We start from the raw sequence: 18,122 nt of genomic DNA, 5'->3' as shown, positions 1-18,122 counted from the left end.
AACTTGAATGGTTGCCATGCTGTCTTGCTGGGTTCTGCAGGGTGACAGCTGTATGAACAACAATATCTTTTATATTCTTGCTTCGTTGATATGCGAAAAGTGGGTGTTCAGAGAAAATATGATGCAATTGGAGGACATGCCAGTGTCTTTTTATGCTTTGCATGATCAGGTACGATTTGTCCGTGTGTGTAAGCACACAAATATCTGTCGAAACAGGATCCCGTGTTTTGTATTGCAGGAGGGCTGTCCGTGGTGAATGCCATGCTCTTTTAAACGCTTTATATACTGCATAATAGGGATATCCTCTTGAAAAAAATCTGTCCGCCAGTATACTCGCCTGGAATTTAAAGTCTTTGTCCGACGAGCATAAGCGTCTGAGTCTAAAAAATTGGCTGACTGGCAAGCCTTGTTTGAATGCTCTCGGGTGAAAGCTATGGTATCTGAGTAAATTATTCCTTTCAGTTTCTTTGCGATGGATAGATGTGTGTAAATGTTGGTTATGAATAGTGATAGAGATATCTAGGAATGATAACTGTATGTTGCTGAAATGTGTGGTGAATTTAAGGTCCGTATCTACAGTATTTATCCAGGTGGTGAATTCTTGAAGGGACATGATGTCTTGTGTCCAGAAAATGAGAAGATCATCTATATAGCGGATCCAGAGAGACACAGCATTGAACCAATGTGAGCTATAGATGTGAAGTCTTTCAAATCTGTCCATGACTAGGTTAGCAATAGAGGGGGCTGCGGAGGACCCCATAGCTATGCCATGGATTTGAAGGTAAAACTGGGTGTTAAAAGAAAAATAGTTGTTTTGAATGACTAGTTTGGCTATTTCAGGTATGAACCAGAATGGAATTCTGGAACCTTCCATATTGTGTTTAAGAGTTTCCTCAATTGTCAAAAGAGCTGTGGAATGAGACACGTTTGTATATAAGGAGACGACATCCATCGTTACTAGGGTTATGGAATCCGTTACGGTTGAATGGTCTGCCAATTTATTTAAGACAGCCGTAGAGTCTTGAACATATGCTCTCATGTTTTGCACGTGAGGTTTAAGAAATTTGTCCAGAAAAATGGCTAACGGTTCCAATAAGGATCCATTACTGGAAACGATGGGTCTCAAAGGGGGATCTGTTAAAGATTTATGGACTTTAGGTACCCCATACATTATGGGGATACGTGGATATTGCTGAAGCAAAAAATTCCGCTCTTTGCGAGTGAGGAAGGGAGTCGCGGTCTCCTCCAATAACATCTCAATGGTATGGAATAGTTCTGAAGTTGGATCTTCTTGGAGTATCTTATAATATTTGGAATCTGCTAAGTCAGTTGTTAATTTTGTTATGTATTGGTCACGGTCCATCATGACGATACTACCTCCTTTGTCCGCAGGTTTGATAATTATAGCCGGATCCGATGCTATAGACCGTAATGCTTGACGGTCTTGATGAGAAAAATTAATATAGGGGTGAGTTCTATTGTGTTCAAAGGTTTCAATATCCTTTAGAATCAGGTCTCGAAATGTACTGATGTTATGGTCCATGGGGCCAGGGGGTATCCATTTGGATTTACCTCTGACTATAGACATGTTGTCACTTGGAACCTCATTTGTCGAGCAGTACAGTTTAATTTGAAGTTTCCGAACGAATTTGCTCAGCATGATCCGGCTTTGAAATGGATCGTGCTTTTGATGTGGGACAAAAGAAAGCCCCAGGTTTAGTACTTGCTCTTGGGCTTCAGTGAGGTTATGTTGAGAGATGTTTATAATTGCGGATCGTATCTGGTCCTTAACCTTGTTTGAGGTCCCTCTTGGGGGTACGTCGACGTCTCGTTGCGGTAGTCTCGCTGTGCATACACTTGACTGACCGGATCTGTCCGGTATGGTTTGCACTGGGTCGAGCGCTGCCACCTCCCACGACGGCCTCGTCCTAAAAAAGGCTGGGATTGTGGACCTTTCTTAATATATCTTGGAGCCTCGCCCTCATCGGAATCGGTAGATCCGCTTCCTTCAGAATCTTCAAAATTGACCTTTCTGCCCGATGGAGTGTCTTCTTTATTTAGCCAGCGATATACGTTGTTAGTAGCGTAATCATCTTCATCCCTTTTAAGGGTCTTAAGTTTTAATTGTTTTACAGAGGTTTTAAATTCCTCTAGTTTGTTATTGTTTTGATCTATGATTTCTTGAAGACGGTCTGCTGAAAATTCTTGGGTAATCTGTTCCTTAAGTGATGTAATTTTTGCTGTAGTTTCGTCAATTGATGTTTTCGTACGTTCCACTATGAGCACCATTAGATCTATGGAGCACTTGTTCAATATGGAAATCCAACGCGCTACAAAATCATCGTCTTCTCTGAAGACTAGTGGTGATTTATTCACCCGTAAACCACGGGGGATAATCTGTTGGTGAAGGTATTGTACAAGAGTACAATACCTTCACTCCACTCCAGATGGTCCTGAACGCCTCTGCAAGAATTCTATCAAATGCCAAAAAAAGAGATCATATCACCCCAATCCTCCACCATCTCCACTGGCTTCCGATTAAATTCAGGATCCAGTTTAAGTCTTTAATGATGATACATAAGGCCTTACACAACATCGCACCTCTCAACCTAACATTTCCAATTCAACTACACACATCCGTGAAACCAACCAGAAGCGCCTATCAGAACAGACTAATCTCACAACCGGCGAAATCCGTTCTGAGGAAACGTGCATTATCCACAGCGGGCCCTTCACTTTGGAACTCGCTCCCTCCAGACCTTCGTCTGGAACCATGCCACTCTACATTTAAAAAGAACCTTAAGACTTGGCTGTTCAAACAAGCTTTCCCCTAGAGCCAAGAACACGAAGAAAAGTAACCTACTTAGATTAATTTTTGCAATGTTAAAACTTGTTTACTTAATTTGTTCAATGTAAAAACTCCTGTTTTATTCTTATTCTGTTCTATGTAAACCGCTAAATGTAGCGACAGTTACTGTTCCTTGTGAACCGGGGTGATATGTATATTATACAGGAACCTCCGGTATATAAATCATTTAAATAAATAAATAAATAAATAAGAGTAGCTGAATGAAGTTGTGATCTTATAAGTTGTTTGTGGAGCTCCACATATCATAAGCAATCCTTCTTAACCTCTGTTTGGGTTGTATGCATATATCAAATATATGTGTAGAGAGATACCACCATCAATGCATTGTCTGTGTAGACTATCAATTGTATAGAATAAAATATTGTTTAAGAAGAATTTGGAAATTAACATTGTTTAGCCTGGAGAAAATGGATGTGACAGCATGGTTATTCTTATCCTTTGCACTATTCATTGTTACTAGCACAGCTAAAATATAAAAGGTTACCTAGAATTAGGATTTAGCTTGGAAAGGTTTGCAAAGTGTATCTCCTTTTGTCTTTCATTCAGATTTGTACTACTTAATGAATGTTATTTATATGTCAAAGCTGAGTCCTCAACAAGAATCCTTTTTATTTCTTTCTTTCATTAAGGCTCAGACAACTGGCACAGGAGGGGATACTCAGGCTGCTGAGGACCTTCTGCTTATCAATAAACCCCTGACAGATCTAATTAGCCTGCTTATTCAGCTGGTAAGAACTAGCTTGTTTGGAATTCTATTGGAATGTTGGAATTTGAATATGGCATTTCACAGCTCTAAATGCATTTCTTTTCATTATTTGTGTAGGTTTTGCTTAAAAAAAATTTTAAGTGACTCCTTGATGAGAGTACAAAAACTCAGAAATATGTTGTAAAGCCATTAGATAATGAAAAGCTATTTAATTAAGAGTCAATCTGATTTTTATTTAATTTTGAAACTCAAAATACTTGAGAGAGTGCAATAAAAAATTGAAAATTATTTCTGTTCTTTTCAGGATATATTTACTCATGGGTTTCAAACCACAATCCTCAAGGCCAGCAAACCAGTCTGGTTTTCAGAATATCCCAAATAAACCCGTGTGAGAGATATTTATATATTTATCTTCATTTATATGCCTATTTTCTAACTAAAATCAAAATGGCTAGAATATTACTTGGTAACTATAATTATAAAGTTAAGATGTATCTTGACAAGCAAGAAAAACTCATTCTAAAAACAAAAACCATCAAACTCAATATTCCATCCAAATCCTAATCCTCCCATTATCCAATCAGTTTCCAGATTCTAAACCTTCAATGTATCTGACCAACTAAATACCAGATCTTTAGTAATCAACTGAAACTTAAGTGTATCTGCCAATTGAATAATCTGAGGCAAGTTATTTCACATTTATGGGACAGCATATCCTAATGACCTTCCCAAATACTTAGCTGACTTTATCCACTTGCTTAATATTAAGTCTAATAAATTTCCTACCTGTTAATGCTTCAAATATTGGGGACCCATATTATAGAAATCCTTAAAGGGCCCAGGTCAGGACTTTAAACCAAACTCTGGACCCAGCTGGTAAAAAGTGAAAATATACCAAGATAGAAGAGATATATTCTTTACTGTTGCGTTGGTGGTGTACCCTTGACCCAAGGTAGGGTTGATGCTACCTGTAGGGCAAGCCCCATGGGTCATTAGAATAGGCGTTGAGGAAACCTTTGAGGGAGCAGTTCATCCGCTCAGTTTGGCCGTTGGCTTGAGGGTGGAACGCGGTAGTCAAACTGGTGGTGTTATACTTGAGCTTGGTCGTGGGCCCTTGGGTCGTGGTGAGAGCTCACTCCACCCACAGGGAGGAGCCCCGTGGGGACTCAGCACGACAGACGGGGTCTTAGCAGTGATGGACACAAGAGACAAGAGGTTATATTATACAGCAGAAAGAACCCAAGGAGTGGGTTTGTAAACACAGTCCAGAGTAGAAAGACCTCTAGATGGATTCTCCGGTAGTGGCTCGCAGCGCGGGGTAGGCCGGAGGCTGGTATTGGAAGTAGGCACAAAGCAGCGTGGATCCAGTAGTGGTCCGCAGAGTGGGATAACCTGAGGATCCACACAGCGTGAAGAGAGGAGGAGAGTAGAGCAGATCTTGTACTCATTCTGAAGTGTTGCAGAAGAACTATAGTCGTAGTCGCAGTGGAGACCCATGGCACGGGAACACTAGAGGGTCTGTACGTAGTAGTAGCGAGAGGTGCTCACTAGGCTGGAGAATGTGAGACTCGCAGAGAAGGCTCTCCGAGGAGCAGATAGCCCTGAGTACAGCAAGGCTCCCGAGGAGCGGGTACCTGAATCACTCAGTCTGGAATGCAGGAACAGCGAGGTGAAGCATCTCTGAGTAGCAGAATTAAGCAAGACAGAATCCTTGCTAACTCGTAGGTAGGAAGGTCGGTAGGTTTAAATATACGTAGGCAGGTGACGTCATGCGGGGGGGGACGCCCCCAAGGTTCCCGCCATGACATGGATAAGAAGGAGGCAGGCGCACGCATGCCCTAAGAAACACCAGTTTCAAGATGGTGACCGGGATCATCCACGCCGTCCCGGGAACACCAGGGAGGTCGGCTTGCAAAGACAGTGGTGGCCATCTTTGCCAGAATCGGAGCTGCAGGGCAAAAAAGAGGTGAGCAGCAAAGGTCCCATCTGCGACTGATGGGCGCAACAGTACCCCCCCCCCCTTCTTAGTCCCCTCCCAGGGGGTTTCGGCTTCCTAGGGTGAGTTAGATGAAATTGGTGTATCATATCTTTGTCAAGGATGTTGACAGCAGATTCCCAGCTGTTTTCTTCTGGTCCATATCCTTCCCAGGAAATTAGATATTCCCAATGCTTTTCTCTTTTTCATACATCCTGGATGTCATCCACTTTGTATGCAATGTCCTCTTCAGCATCAAGATGCTGTGAATCTGGAGTCTTGCGAGAGAACAAGAGGATGAGTAGCTTCAAAAGTGAAACGTGGAAAACGTTGTGTATTTTCACGGATGAAGGTAAGTTCAGGCTGTAGGTCAAGGGACCTAGGCGGCGAAGGACAGAGAAAGGTCCAATTTAGCGTGGAGCAAATCTGACAGAAGAAAGCTTGAGACAGATGTACTTGGTACTGAACCATACCTTATCTTCTGGCTGAAACTGGGGTGCTGCTCTGTGAAGAGCGTCATAACACTTCTTGGCCCGTTATCCCGCTTTGTGCAAAAGGTCCTTGGTTTGAATCTAGAGTTGGTGGATCTCTTGTAGCCTGAGCTGCTGGTGATGTACCTGACAAAGGTATTGGAAGTGGTGGTAATGGCTGACGGCCATATACGATCTGAAATGGAGTAGATCCAGTGGCAGAAGCAGGATGAGAGTTCAGGGCGAACTCACCCCAGAGTAACAATTCTGCCCAATCACTCTGCCTAGAGTTGACATAGGCACGAATGAACTATTTGATTCATTCTCTCCATTTGCCCATTTGATTGGGGGTGATACGCTGAAGTCAGGTCTAAGGAAATGTTGAATTTATGACACAGGGCCCTCCAGAACTTGGCAGTGAATTGTATGCCTCTGTCAGAAACGATGTGTTTAGGCATGCCATGCAGGCAGAATATATGCCATATAAACAGCTTGGCAAGTTCTGGGGCAGATGGTAGTCTGGGTAAAGCCACAAAGTGTGCCATTTTTGAGAAGCGGACCACAGTGACCCACATAGTTTTGTTCCTGCTTGATGGTGGTAAATCAACGATGAAATCAGTCGCATTGTGCGTCCATGGTTCGTCTGGAAAAGGTAATGGCTGTAGAAGACCCCAGGGGTGACTGTCAAGAGGCTTTTGTCTGGCGCTGGTAGCACAGGATTCAATGTACGCTTGAACGTCTTTTTCATAGACTGCCACCAGTAGAATCGTTGTAGAGTGGCTAGTGTACGGGCCTGTCCTGGATGACCAGCTAACCGGGAGTCATGAGTCCAGTTCAAAAGCTTCTTCCATAATATCTGAGGGACTACCATTTTACCTGCTGGAACAGAATGGGTAGCAGCCAGAACTATCTTCTCTGGATTGATGATGTGGCAAGGTGTGTCAGGAACATCCTCATGTGTAAAAGAGCGTAAGAGGGCATCTGCCCAGACATTTTTATCAGTAGGACGGTATTTGAGCAAGAAATCAAATCGGTTGAAGAATAATGACCATCGGGCTTGGCGATGGTTGAATCTCTGTGCATGACGTAGATATTCCAGGTTCTTGTGATCAGTGAACACTGTTATCTGGTGTTGTGCACCTTCTAGCCAGGGGTGCCATTCCTTGAATGCAAGCTTGATAGCGAGCAACTCTTTGTTGCCGATGCCGTAATTTCTCTCAGCTGGAGAAAAACATCTGGAGAAAAATGAGCAGGGGTGAAGAGTATGTGTATCACTGTGCTGACTGAGCAAGGCCCCTACGCCGACATCAGAGGTATTGACCTCGATTATGAATGGCCGATGAGGGTCAGGATGGCGTAAACGAGGTTTCTTGAAGAAGGCCTCCTTAAGGGCTTGAAAAGCAGCGACGGCGTCCGGAGACCACTGTGAAGGGTTGGCTCCTTTCTTAGTCATGGCAGTAAGTGGCGCTGTCAAGGCTGAGTAATTTTTAATGAATGTGTGATAATAATTAGTAAAGCTGAGGAAGCGGCGGGGGGCTTTAATGCCAGTAGGCTGAGGCCAGTCTTGTATGCTTCTTGTCTTCTGTGGATCCATTTGGAAACCTTTGCTGGACACAATGTACCCTAAGAAGGGAACAGACTCCTAGTGGAAAGCACAATTCTCAAGCTTGGCATATAGACGATTATCCCGCAGCCTCTGCAAGACTTTGATGGCATCTGCTTGGTGACTTTGAACATCACTGCAAAAGATGAGAATGTCGTCTAGGTATGCGACCACACATTAGTATAACAAATCTCGCAGGATGTCATTCATCATATTTTGAAATATGGCCGGGACGTTGCACAGGCCAAATGGCATAACTAAATACGCGAAGTGGCTATCGCGAGTATTAAAGGCCGTTTTCCACTCATCCCTTGGATCCAGCAACTCACTGGACTGTAGACAGTTCATTATTCTTTCTTTCAACAGATTGTCCATTAATTTTCACACCACTGAGGTGAAGCTAATCAGCCTATTGTTTCCAGCCAGCTCTCTGCTACCACACTTATGAAGTGAGACACTCCCATTCCCAGGAATCTATTGAACATTTCTGTTATGAATATCGGCCACGGGCGGCCGCGGCCGACACAACTCACATCATGGGCTGCTCTGCTCTCCTCTCCAGGCGAACTCGCGGCTGTGGCTAGCCACTTCTGATGCATGCTGCCTATCTCCCAGGGCTTCTCGTGGCGGCTGGGATGCCTTAAACCTCCATGCCTCCCCCAGGCCTTCCTAGGCACACGCGCCACTGAGTCTTCATTTAAGGACACTATAGCGGGAACCTCAAGGGCGTCTCCTATTGATGACATCATCAGTCGGGATTCATCAGCACTGCCCGGGACCTGCACTAATCGACTTGGCAAAAAGTTCCTTTGCTAATGGTGCTTGTGCCTGTCTGCCCAGATGTCTGTTCCTGCTTGGATCTCTTCCTTGGTTCCTGGACTTTAGCTCTGGTACCCTCTCCTCGGGGGCCTGTGCGCGCTTCTCGGGAGACTTGTCTCCAGACCTCCCCACTCCTCGGGGTGGCCTCTGCACCTCTCCAGAGCTCCTACCTGTGGGCCTCCCTGCTCCTCGGGGTCGCCCTGGAACTACTCTACAGAGACTCTTGGTCCACACTTCCCCGCTCCTCGGGGCTGTGTCTAAGTCTGTGCTTACGTCTCTACAACAGCAACTTGCTTTGCACTTCCCCGCTCCTCGGGGCAGTGCCTACGTCTCCATGCCAGTGACTTGTTCCACTCTTCCTCGCTCCTCAGGGTAGAGTTTACGTCGCTTCATCTTCAACTTGCTCCACGCCATCCCGCTTCTCGGGGCCACGCCTACATATCTACTTGAGTGACTTTGCTCCTGCTTCCCTGCTTCTTTGGACATCTGACGTTGCACTTCCCCACGCCTCGGGGCAGCCTACTTCACTGCTGCTAGGACTGACTCTGTGCTTACCCACTCCCCGGGGCAGCCTCTATGTCATCATATCAGAGACTCTGTGCCTTCGCTATACTACAGTTGTGTCTCCTACTACTGCTGACCACGCCTCCTGACAGTGAGGACCTGTGGGATTTCTTCCCTCAGGCTGTAACAGCACTCACCTCGGGCCAAGGGTCCACTAAACCCACAAATCCTAACAATGTATTTCAGCGGACCTGCCAGCACATCTCTGAGCTCCCTCAATATTCTGGGATGTACTCATTTGGCCTATGGCCTTCTCCATTCACAGTTTTCCTAGCTCTTCCCATGCATTCTTTTCTATAAAAGGAGTTTTGTCTACCCCATTCCCATTTACAGACTTGTTAATGGTTGGTTTCCTGTCTTAGATAATATTTTAACTTCCTTTTGCACCCTTGTTCTCTTCACTGCCTTCTTTGCTTACCTCTTCCTTTTCATATATTTTTTTCTGTCTTCTTCTTCTGATTCCTTTTGCTTTCTGAATGTTAACCTTTTTGCCCTTAGCTTTTCAACAATCTAGCTGACTTGTATAGGTGTAGGGCTTTGTTGCTTCATACTTCCATTTTCTTTTGCTTCAATATGTTCCAATTTGGGCCTGGAATTTTAAAAACATTATAAATTACTTTTGTATTCATCTGCCTCTGATTTGGATTGCAAGATTGCTCCCATCAGAGTAAATGCGTATGTGAAATCTTAAACAGAAAGGTTCCAAGTGCAGAAAATGAATCAATGTACTTTTTGTACGTGCTGTAATTTCAGGGTTTCAAGTCTCACTTTTGAAATGTAGACACTGAAACAAAATGTGCGTGTTTCTTTTCTCAATGAAATCAATATTTTCTGCTCATATGTCTGCTTAAAACAATCATTTTATAGATTACTATGTATACCATAGAAATATAAGCACTTCTGAAACATCATCACTGAATAACAACAATCAATGATAGTTTATAAATTGAATGATGGTCAAACAAAGTCAAATAATAATAATAGGTATATCACCCATATCGTCAATTCTTATTCTGTTTTTATATTTATAATGTTTTAGTATGAAATGTAGGCTTTCATGTTAAAACTATGGGCCTCTAAAGCGCAAAGGGTAGAGTAAAATACCCTCACTTTAAAACCTTCAAGCAGAATTAGACTGGTCCACCTTAAAAACAAAACAGAAACCTGCTGACTCACCAGGAAAGCCCTGCCTCTTGCAGTTTAAAACAGACTGGGAGGAGACAGAAGTAGAACAGGTAGGAACAGAGAAAAACAGAGAACCAGACAGGGAACTCGGAGGGCCAAAGCTTACCTGGACTCAGAAACAGAGATGCCTGCAGCTTTCAGTTAGAGCTTTTAAATCTGAAAAAGTTACAGTTGGGAACCAAATGCTATATGATCCCAGGAAATCTGATATATGGAATAAAGCAAGTAGCTGGCTCTGAGAACTGTGTTCCAGAAAACTGTTGGCAGATTATGCAGGGCCCAACCCATGGTCTGTTAGAGGGCCTGATTCAAATAGGACTTTTCCCTGTTCTATGCTTATGGAAAAAATCTTTATTGTTTAAGGTAATATATGTAGTAAACATATTGGCCTCAATTCTGTGAAATTTAGAGGTGTACAAAATATTATACATAGAAAGAAATCTCTAGAAGGCACTCCAAATATCCCCTGAGCCAGATTTAATATATTTTTTGTCACATGAGAAAAGGTGCTGCAGGCTGGATATCTTGAGATATTTGGCCATTTGCACAGTGTGATAGTTTTACAGAATGGATGCCATTATAAATACATAGTGATCAATAAAAACATCCATATTTACTGATTTTTACAAAACACAAACCATTTAAAAAAAACTGCATTCTAAATGTAGGGCTTGAAACTACGTTTTAAATGTAGGGCTTGTAGAATTTTTTCTCCTTTCTCTGGTACTGGTTCTAGCCCCATCTGCTTGTTCAGGGTCAGAAGCAGGTATGTGCAGCAGGGACCCCCATACCTCCATAAGAAACACTTAGGGCTGAATTTGAAAAGCATTGCTTGTGCAAAAAGACCCATATACGCGAATATGTAGGCCATGCATAAGCAATGCGGATTTTAAAAGCCACTAATTATATGCGTTTATGTGCACGCGAGAGCTAAGAAAAGGTGGCAGAAAAGGGCAGGGCATGGGCATTCCAGGGCAGGGTTAACAGTTTTGCACATAAATCCATATTTTAAAACTGGAGGCTGCAGAGCGCAGCGGCTCGTTAGCTGCATATGTTTACTGCTGCTCCTGATGAGGAGTAAGTCTGCAGAAATCGCATTTTAGGAATATCATGGAGAGTATGTAGGATGAAAAACCAGAGACCTTGAGATTGATTAGGAAAACTGGTAGAATAATTGGAAAAACTAGGAATGCCATTTGCACTAGTAGATTTTAAAATCCGCTTACCTATGCACATTAAAGCCAACAAAGTCCTAAGGAAGCTATGCAAAGTACATTTACTTGAGTATCTACTTAAAATTAGGAGCCTACTTATGTGTGGTAGGTGTATTTTAAATCATATGAGAATAAATGTAAGCGCGAACATAAGAACACAAGATATGCCATACTGGGTCAGACCAAGGGTCCATCAAGCCCAGTATCGTGTTTCCAACAGTGGCCAATTCAAGTCACAAGTATCTGGCAAGTACCTAAACATTAGATCTCAAGCTACTATTGCTTATTAATTAATAGCAATTTAAAGATTTTTCCTCTTATCCAAACCTTTTTTAAACACAAATACACTAAGGGGCAAATTTTTAAAGGAGCACGCACGGGGTACATTTGTGCACGCTACCCGGCGCACACAAATGTACACCCGATTTTATAACATGCGCTGCCATGCTGTGCAGAAGGATTCTGACCTGCTCCGGACTACCCCCGAACCACCGCCATGCCCCCGGACCACCCGTTTTTTAAAGCCCCAGGACATACGGGCATCCCGGGGCTTGTGCGCGCCGCCGAGCCTATGCAAAATAGGCTCGGCGCGTGCAGGGGTAGGTTTTTGGGGGTTACACACGTATCTTACGCGCGTAACTCTGAAAATCTACTCCAATCTGTCTTAATTTTTTTTTTTGTTTGTTTATGTTGCTGTTATTTTGGCTAAAATAGACTCTTTCACCTCACCTTTTAGCCATGTCGGTAATCATTTGACCTTCCTTCCACCTTTCCTGATGCGTGGAATACATCTGGATTTCACTTCTAAGATTGTATTTATTTTAACAATCTCCATACCTGATGTACACACTTAACCTTTGTAGCTGAACCTTTCAGGTTTTTAAAACTATTTTTATTATTTTATCAAAGTTTCTCTTTTGACAGTTTAGTGCTAGAAATGTGGTTTTACTTACTGACCCCTTCCAGTCATTAATTCACATTTGATCATATTATGATCACTATTGCTAAGCGGCCCCATCACCTCCTCTCTCACCAAATCCTGTGCTCCACTGAGAATTATATTTAAAATTGCTCCCTCTCTCATTGGTTCCTGAACCTATTGCTCCATAAAACCGTCATTTATTCCATCCAGGAACTTTATCTTTCTAGCATGTCCTGATTTTTCACTTACTCAATCAATATTGGGGTAATTGAAATCTCCCATTATTACTGCACTACCAATTTGGTTAGTTTCCCTAATTTCTCTTAGCATTTTACTGTTCGTCTCATCGTTTTGGCCAGGTGGACGGTAGTATACTCCTTTCACTATACTATTCCCCAACACACAAGGGATTTCTACCCATAAAGATTTGATTGTGCATTTAGTATCTTGCAGGATCTTTATCCTGTTGGACTCTATTCCATCCCAGACATAAAACGCCACCCCACCACCAAATTTGTACCCTGCTATAGCACTATCCCATTGGTTATCCTCTTTCCATCATGTCTCTGAGAAGCCAGTTAAGTTTATATCATCATTCACTGCTATACACTCTAACTTTCCCATCTTCTTAGATTTCTGGCATTAGCATACAAACATTTCAAAGTATGTTTTTTGTTTGTATTAACATTCTGCTTTTCAGTTGACAGGGATAAATTGGAATCTTTTAGCTCAAGTGAGTCTCTTTAAGCACTTGGACTACTTTTCTTATTATTGGAGCCTCTCTGTTGGGATCTTTTAACTCTAATGTTTCATTAGTATCCTTCAAAGATAAACCTTCATCTGTACTATGCACTGCTGAATGATTTAGTTTAAAAGCTGCTTTATCTCCTTTTTCAAGGTTAGCACCAGCAGTCTGGTTCCACTCTAGTTAAGGTGGAGCCCATCCCTTTGGAAAAGACTCCACCTTCCCCAAAAGGTTCCCCAGTTCCTTACAAAACTGAATCCCTCTTCCTTGCAGGTGATGTGGATACCGGGGCTATGCCCTTCCCTCAGGCACTGGGCAGTGAAAATCTAAAAATCTTCTCACAAAGTTCTTTCTCAAATCTTCTTCACAAAAATGTTTGAATTGCCTTCTGTGAGATCCAGGGGGAATCTCCAGCTCTCCAACCACCTTGCATTGAGATCTTGGGGAAATCTTTTGTCCTGTTGCCTTGAGATCCTTGAAGACTCTCTAGCCTCCTTTCTCCTCCTTAGGTCCTGATCCACTCTTCCTCTATCACTTTCCACTGAAGCACTGGGCATGCTCCAATAGATTGTATACCCTCAAAAATATAGTTATAATAATGGGAGGAAACAAAACTATCAAAACCCCTCCTACTGCCCTCAAATAGAAAAATCATATAGGTATTATATTAGTGACTGGCCCTTGACTACAAAAAGAAAAATAATTAAGCCAAGATAATGGTGCAAATTATTTTTCTTAACACATTTTAATATTGTAACATTTATGGATACAACATCAGAATTATAAATTCATATGTACTTTTGTTCACTCAAAACTAGTGGTTACTCCCATGATTAAAATACCGGGTTCACCTATTTATACCTTCAATAATGAAGCTGCTCCCCATACAGTAGGAACTGGTTCACAGCATATTGAACATTTTACCATTCTAAATTTCACATAAGTTCATGGTGGTAGGAACCATCATAATTCCAGTCATATATCAGTACCCTTAGAACACACTGCATTATACTTATTGTCCTATATATATAGCTAGTGAGAACCATAAAATAAGATAGCAGTGACACATCATGGTCACAAAAACAAGGACCATATAATTAGAAACACACTTCATTACCACCTTAGAGCTCCATCCATTATTCAATGTAACCTGGGACAACGAAAAGCATCCCAAAAATAATTGAAAGCACTAATGGCTGGATCCTTTACTCAAAAGACCCACCAATCAACCTGGAACCCAACTCACAAACATCCCTCACAGCATCAACATGGTCACAGTTTGAGACCATAGCCTCCACTGAGGTGGAAAACATTGTGCGAAAGATCAACCCAGCTGCACACCCGCTCGACCCCATCCCAACAAAAACCCTCAAGCTTATTCCAAACTGCCTAGCCAGACCCATCGCTGACATCACCAATCTCTCCCTCGAACAAGGAGTACTCCTGGATTCCCTTAAATGTGCAGTAGTCAAGCCTATCCTACAAAAAACCCAACTCGACCCGACCATCCCATCCAACTACCGACCCATCTCGAATCTACCGTTCCTGGCCAAGATCATCGAGAAGACCGTCAACCACCAACTCTCAGAATTCCTGGAAAACCACAACATACTGGCCCCTGCTCAACACGGCTTCAAAAAATTTCACAGCACCGAATCACTACTACTCACCCTCACAGATACCATACTACGACGATTTGACAAAGGCACATCCTTCCTCCTAATACTACTGGATATCTCCGCTGCATTTGACACAGTCAGCCATGAGATTCTAATCCACAAACTAAGAGAAATAGGCATCAGCAGCACCATTCTCAAATGGTTTCAATCATTCCTCACCAACAGATCTTTTAAAGTAGCCCAAGAAAATATAACATCAAAAAGAATACCCCTCTCATAGGGCGTCCCACAAGGCTCATCCCTATCCCCACCCTCTTCAACGTCTATATGTTGCCACTATGTAAATACTTAGACAAAACAGGGCTCACATACTTTCTTTATGCAGATGATGTACAAATCTTACTCCCCATTAAAGACAACATCAGCAACACCCTAAACCGATGGGAAGCACACCGGACAAACATAACCTCCATCCTCTCAGAAATGGCACTAACACTCAACCAGAGCAAGACTGAAATTCTTCACCTCTCCAGAAAAGCCTCAACACCCATCTCTGACCCCACAACCCTATCCAATTACAACATGCTATCGACAATAGAGACCTCGGCGTAATCCTAGACCAGGAACTGAACTTCAAATCCCATATCAAGACACTGATAAAAGAAGGATTCTACAAACTCCAAATCCTAAAGAAACTCCAACCCCTACTACATCCCCCAGACTACCAGACGATACTGCAATCCCTCCTTTTTGCCAAGTTAGACTATTGCAACGCCCTCCTAACTGGCCTTCCCGCATCCACCCTCAAGCCCCTCCATCTTCTACAAAATGCTGCCACCCGGTCACTAACGAATAAGAAAAAATCAGATCACATCATGCCCGCACTTAAACAACTCTACTGACTGCCTGTCCCATTCAGATCTCAATACAAAACACTCATGCTCATACACAAAGCAATCCATAATGACAAAGCCAGCTGGCTATAAGGACCTCTGACCCTCCACAACCCCACCAGAAATCTCCGCTCAACCAGCACAGGTCTACTTCCCATTCCCCCCACCAAGGAAGTGCATAGAGTCTCCACTAGAGAATGAGCTGCATCTGTAGCTGGCCCTCACCTCTGGAACAACCTTCCTCCCGCTCTCAGAACCGACCCCTCTACACCCACCTTTCGAAAGAACCTCAAAACCTGGCTCTTCCAGAAAGCATTCATACTAGATAAATAATCCCACACAGCCCCCCCTCCCACCTTATAACACCCCCCACCCCCGCCCCCAGTCCCATTCCTGCCACTGTACATAGTTAATTTAATTTAATTTATTTAACTCTTGATATACTATGTAAGAAGTTATTCTAATAAGCCTGTTATATTGTAATAATATCTTATAAAACAGTTTATTGTACTTGGTTAGCTAGTTACTCAATTAAGCTGTTATACTGTATCATGTCATTATAAGGCCAGCCTTAGACGTCCCTGGGACACCGGGTAGACGACATGGACGTGCGCATGAAAAGTCATCAGGAGCTTTCATCCTCCAACAAACAGGTTTGCGATTCCCTTCGATCAGACAACATTGCTTTGCACTCCAAATTAGCTGATCTGGAGAACCGAACAAGACGCAATAACTTGCATTTTCGTGGCTTCCCAGAGCCGCAAGGCCCTGAAAACTGCTTCGATCTTATACAGAAATTCTGCCTGCACCTATTAGCAGAGGCTAATCAATCAGAGGACTTTTCTCCTCCGGATATCAGATTAGATTGGGCGCACAGAGCTCTCAAAGCACCTCAACCAAATCGCTCCAGGGATATCATAGTATGCTTTTCAGACTACACTGTCAAAGAAAAAATTGCGACAGCTGCTAGAGCACGCAGCGCCTGGTTGTGGGAAGACTACAACATATTAGTATTTCCCGATCTATCAGTTGCCACCTTACAAAACCGCCAGTCTTTTAGAGATATTACCACTTTCTTACGTGGCAAAAATATAAAGTACAGATGGCTTTATCCCTTTGGCCTCACATATAACCTAGACGGCACTGTCTATCGTCATATTCAGCCGTCTGAAGCTGCTCAACATCTTGCCACCTGCGGATTCTCTAGCGCACACGAAACGGCTAAACCTCCTTCAGAAAACATATCTTGCACACCTTTCCCAACCTGGCAAAGGGTGGGCAAACATAACAGCCGGTTGCGCCGTCAATCTGGGGGTCCTGCCATTAGACAAGCTCCCACCTGAACTCTGAGCTACCTAACGCAGCGCTTTAATGATGTTCCCAGAGCAAAACTGATCAACAGCTCTGTTATCATGGTTCTCGTGAAGACATTTCTGCGTTTTGTTCTATGAATGCCCAGAATACTATTATCTAAGTTCTGTCCAGGTTTTCAGTTGTTTTGGTTGTAAATGTTCAATATCATAATATTAACTGCTGTTACAAAGGGAGATGGCGTAGATACACTCCATCTCAGTGTGGTGTACTACATCACCCCCCCGGGATAGGGGAGAACAGAGCCTGTTTGGAGGTTTGTGCAGGCTCTTATATGTGTTTGAGGGTATTTTTCAACCCTCGGGGGTTTCATGCTATTTTACAGGCCAGTTTCATCTTTCTGTTGATCATGTATTTCATAGTGAATTTTACATGTTTACCTATATACCAATGGTACATGAAAATCACCAAAAGAGATGCTACCATTGTTGGTACTAGTCTCCTTTATTGGATGGGTCACCCGATTGCACTATTTCGGTCTCACTATTTGATATCTCAGTCATGGCGAGTTTAAAATTTCTTTCTGTAAATGCTAAGGGGCTTAACTCTCCTCAAAAAAGAGCTCTTCTTTACAGAGAGCTGGCAATTGCCAATCCGGATGTGGTTTTTATACAAGAAAGCCAGACGAGCAAAAAGGGGGAAGCAATTCTTAACTTTCATTCATTTGCTCACTTGTGAATTTGTGAAAATTTGTAAATAATAATTTTTAATTATTAATTTTAATTTTTACGTATTCCATATATTTTTTATTTTTATAATTTTTTAATTTTTGTTTTGTTTTGAGACTGTTTAATTAGAAAAATTCCATATATTTTTTTTCATATATTTTTTATAATCAGCAAGCCAGACGGCGTCTCTCCCAAAAGGGTGAAGAGCGCCCGGTCTTCTCAATCACTTGCAGTCACTTTGGATGCATAGTCACTCTGACAGTATGTAAATAAATCAGTCATAGGATTTTGTAAAGAGTTCAGTGCACGCCACTTGGCGGTTAAAGCTCCAATAATAGATGCAGACACTTTCATGCAAATTAGACGGTGTAGGTGCCTTGAACACGGCTCAACTGCGGCCGAAGTTTCGCTGATGTCAGCTTCATCAGGAGCCAAAATTAACACAGTGGACACATTAGGAATTCATCAACAGTTCCGTCTTTTACATAGAGAAAATACA

The 18,122-nt window shown here is 42.7% G+C and overlaps 1 protein-coding gene across 1 annotated transcript in view; it reads left to right on the top strand.

The window, feature by feature from the left end:
- ULK4 (unc-51 like kinase 4) overlaps window positions 1-18,122 on the top strand; it is a 1,180,200-nt gene that overhangs the window by 976,426 nt on the left and 185,652 nt on the right. The window contains exon 34 of the mRNA XM_029589702.1: window positions 3,499-3,597. Within this exon, the coding sequence (XP_029445562.1) occupies window positions 3,499-3,597 (99 nt within the window). The remainder of the gene's footprint in view (window positions 1-3,498; window positions 3,598-18,122) is intronic.

The sequence above is a fragment of the Rhinatrema bivittatum genome, chromosome 2 (assembly GCF_901001135.1).
Source record: "Rhinatrema bivittatum chromosome 2, aRhiBiv1.1, whole genome shotgun sequence".
NCBI classification, from domain to species: Eukaryota; Metazoa; Chordata; class Amphibia; order Gymnophiona; family Rhinatrematidae; genus Rhinatrema; species Rhinatrema bivittatum.
Note: the sequence above shows the minus strand (reverse complement) of the source record. Positions and strands in the feature narration are given on the sequence as shown.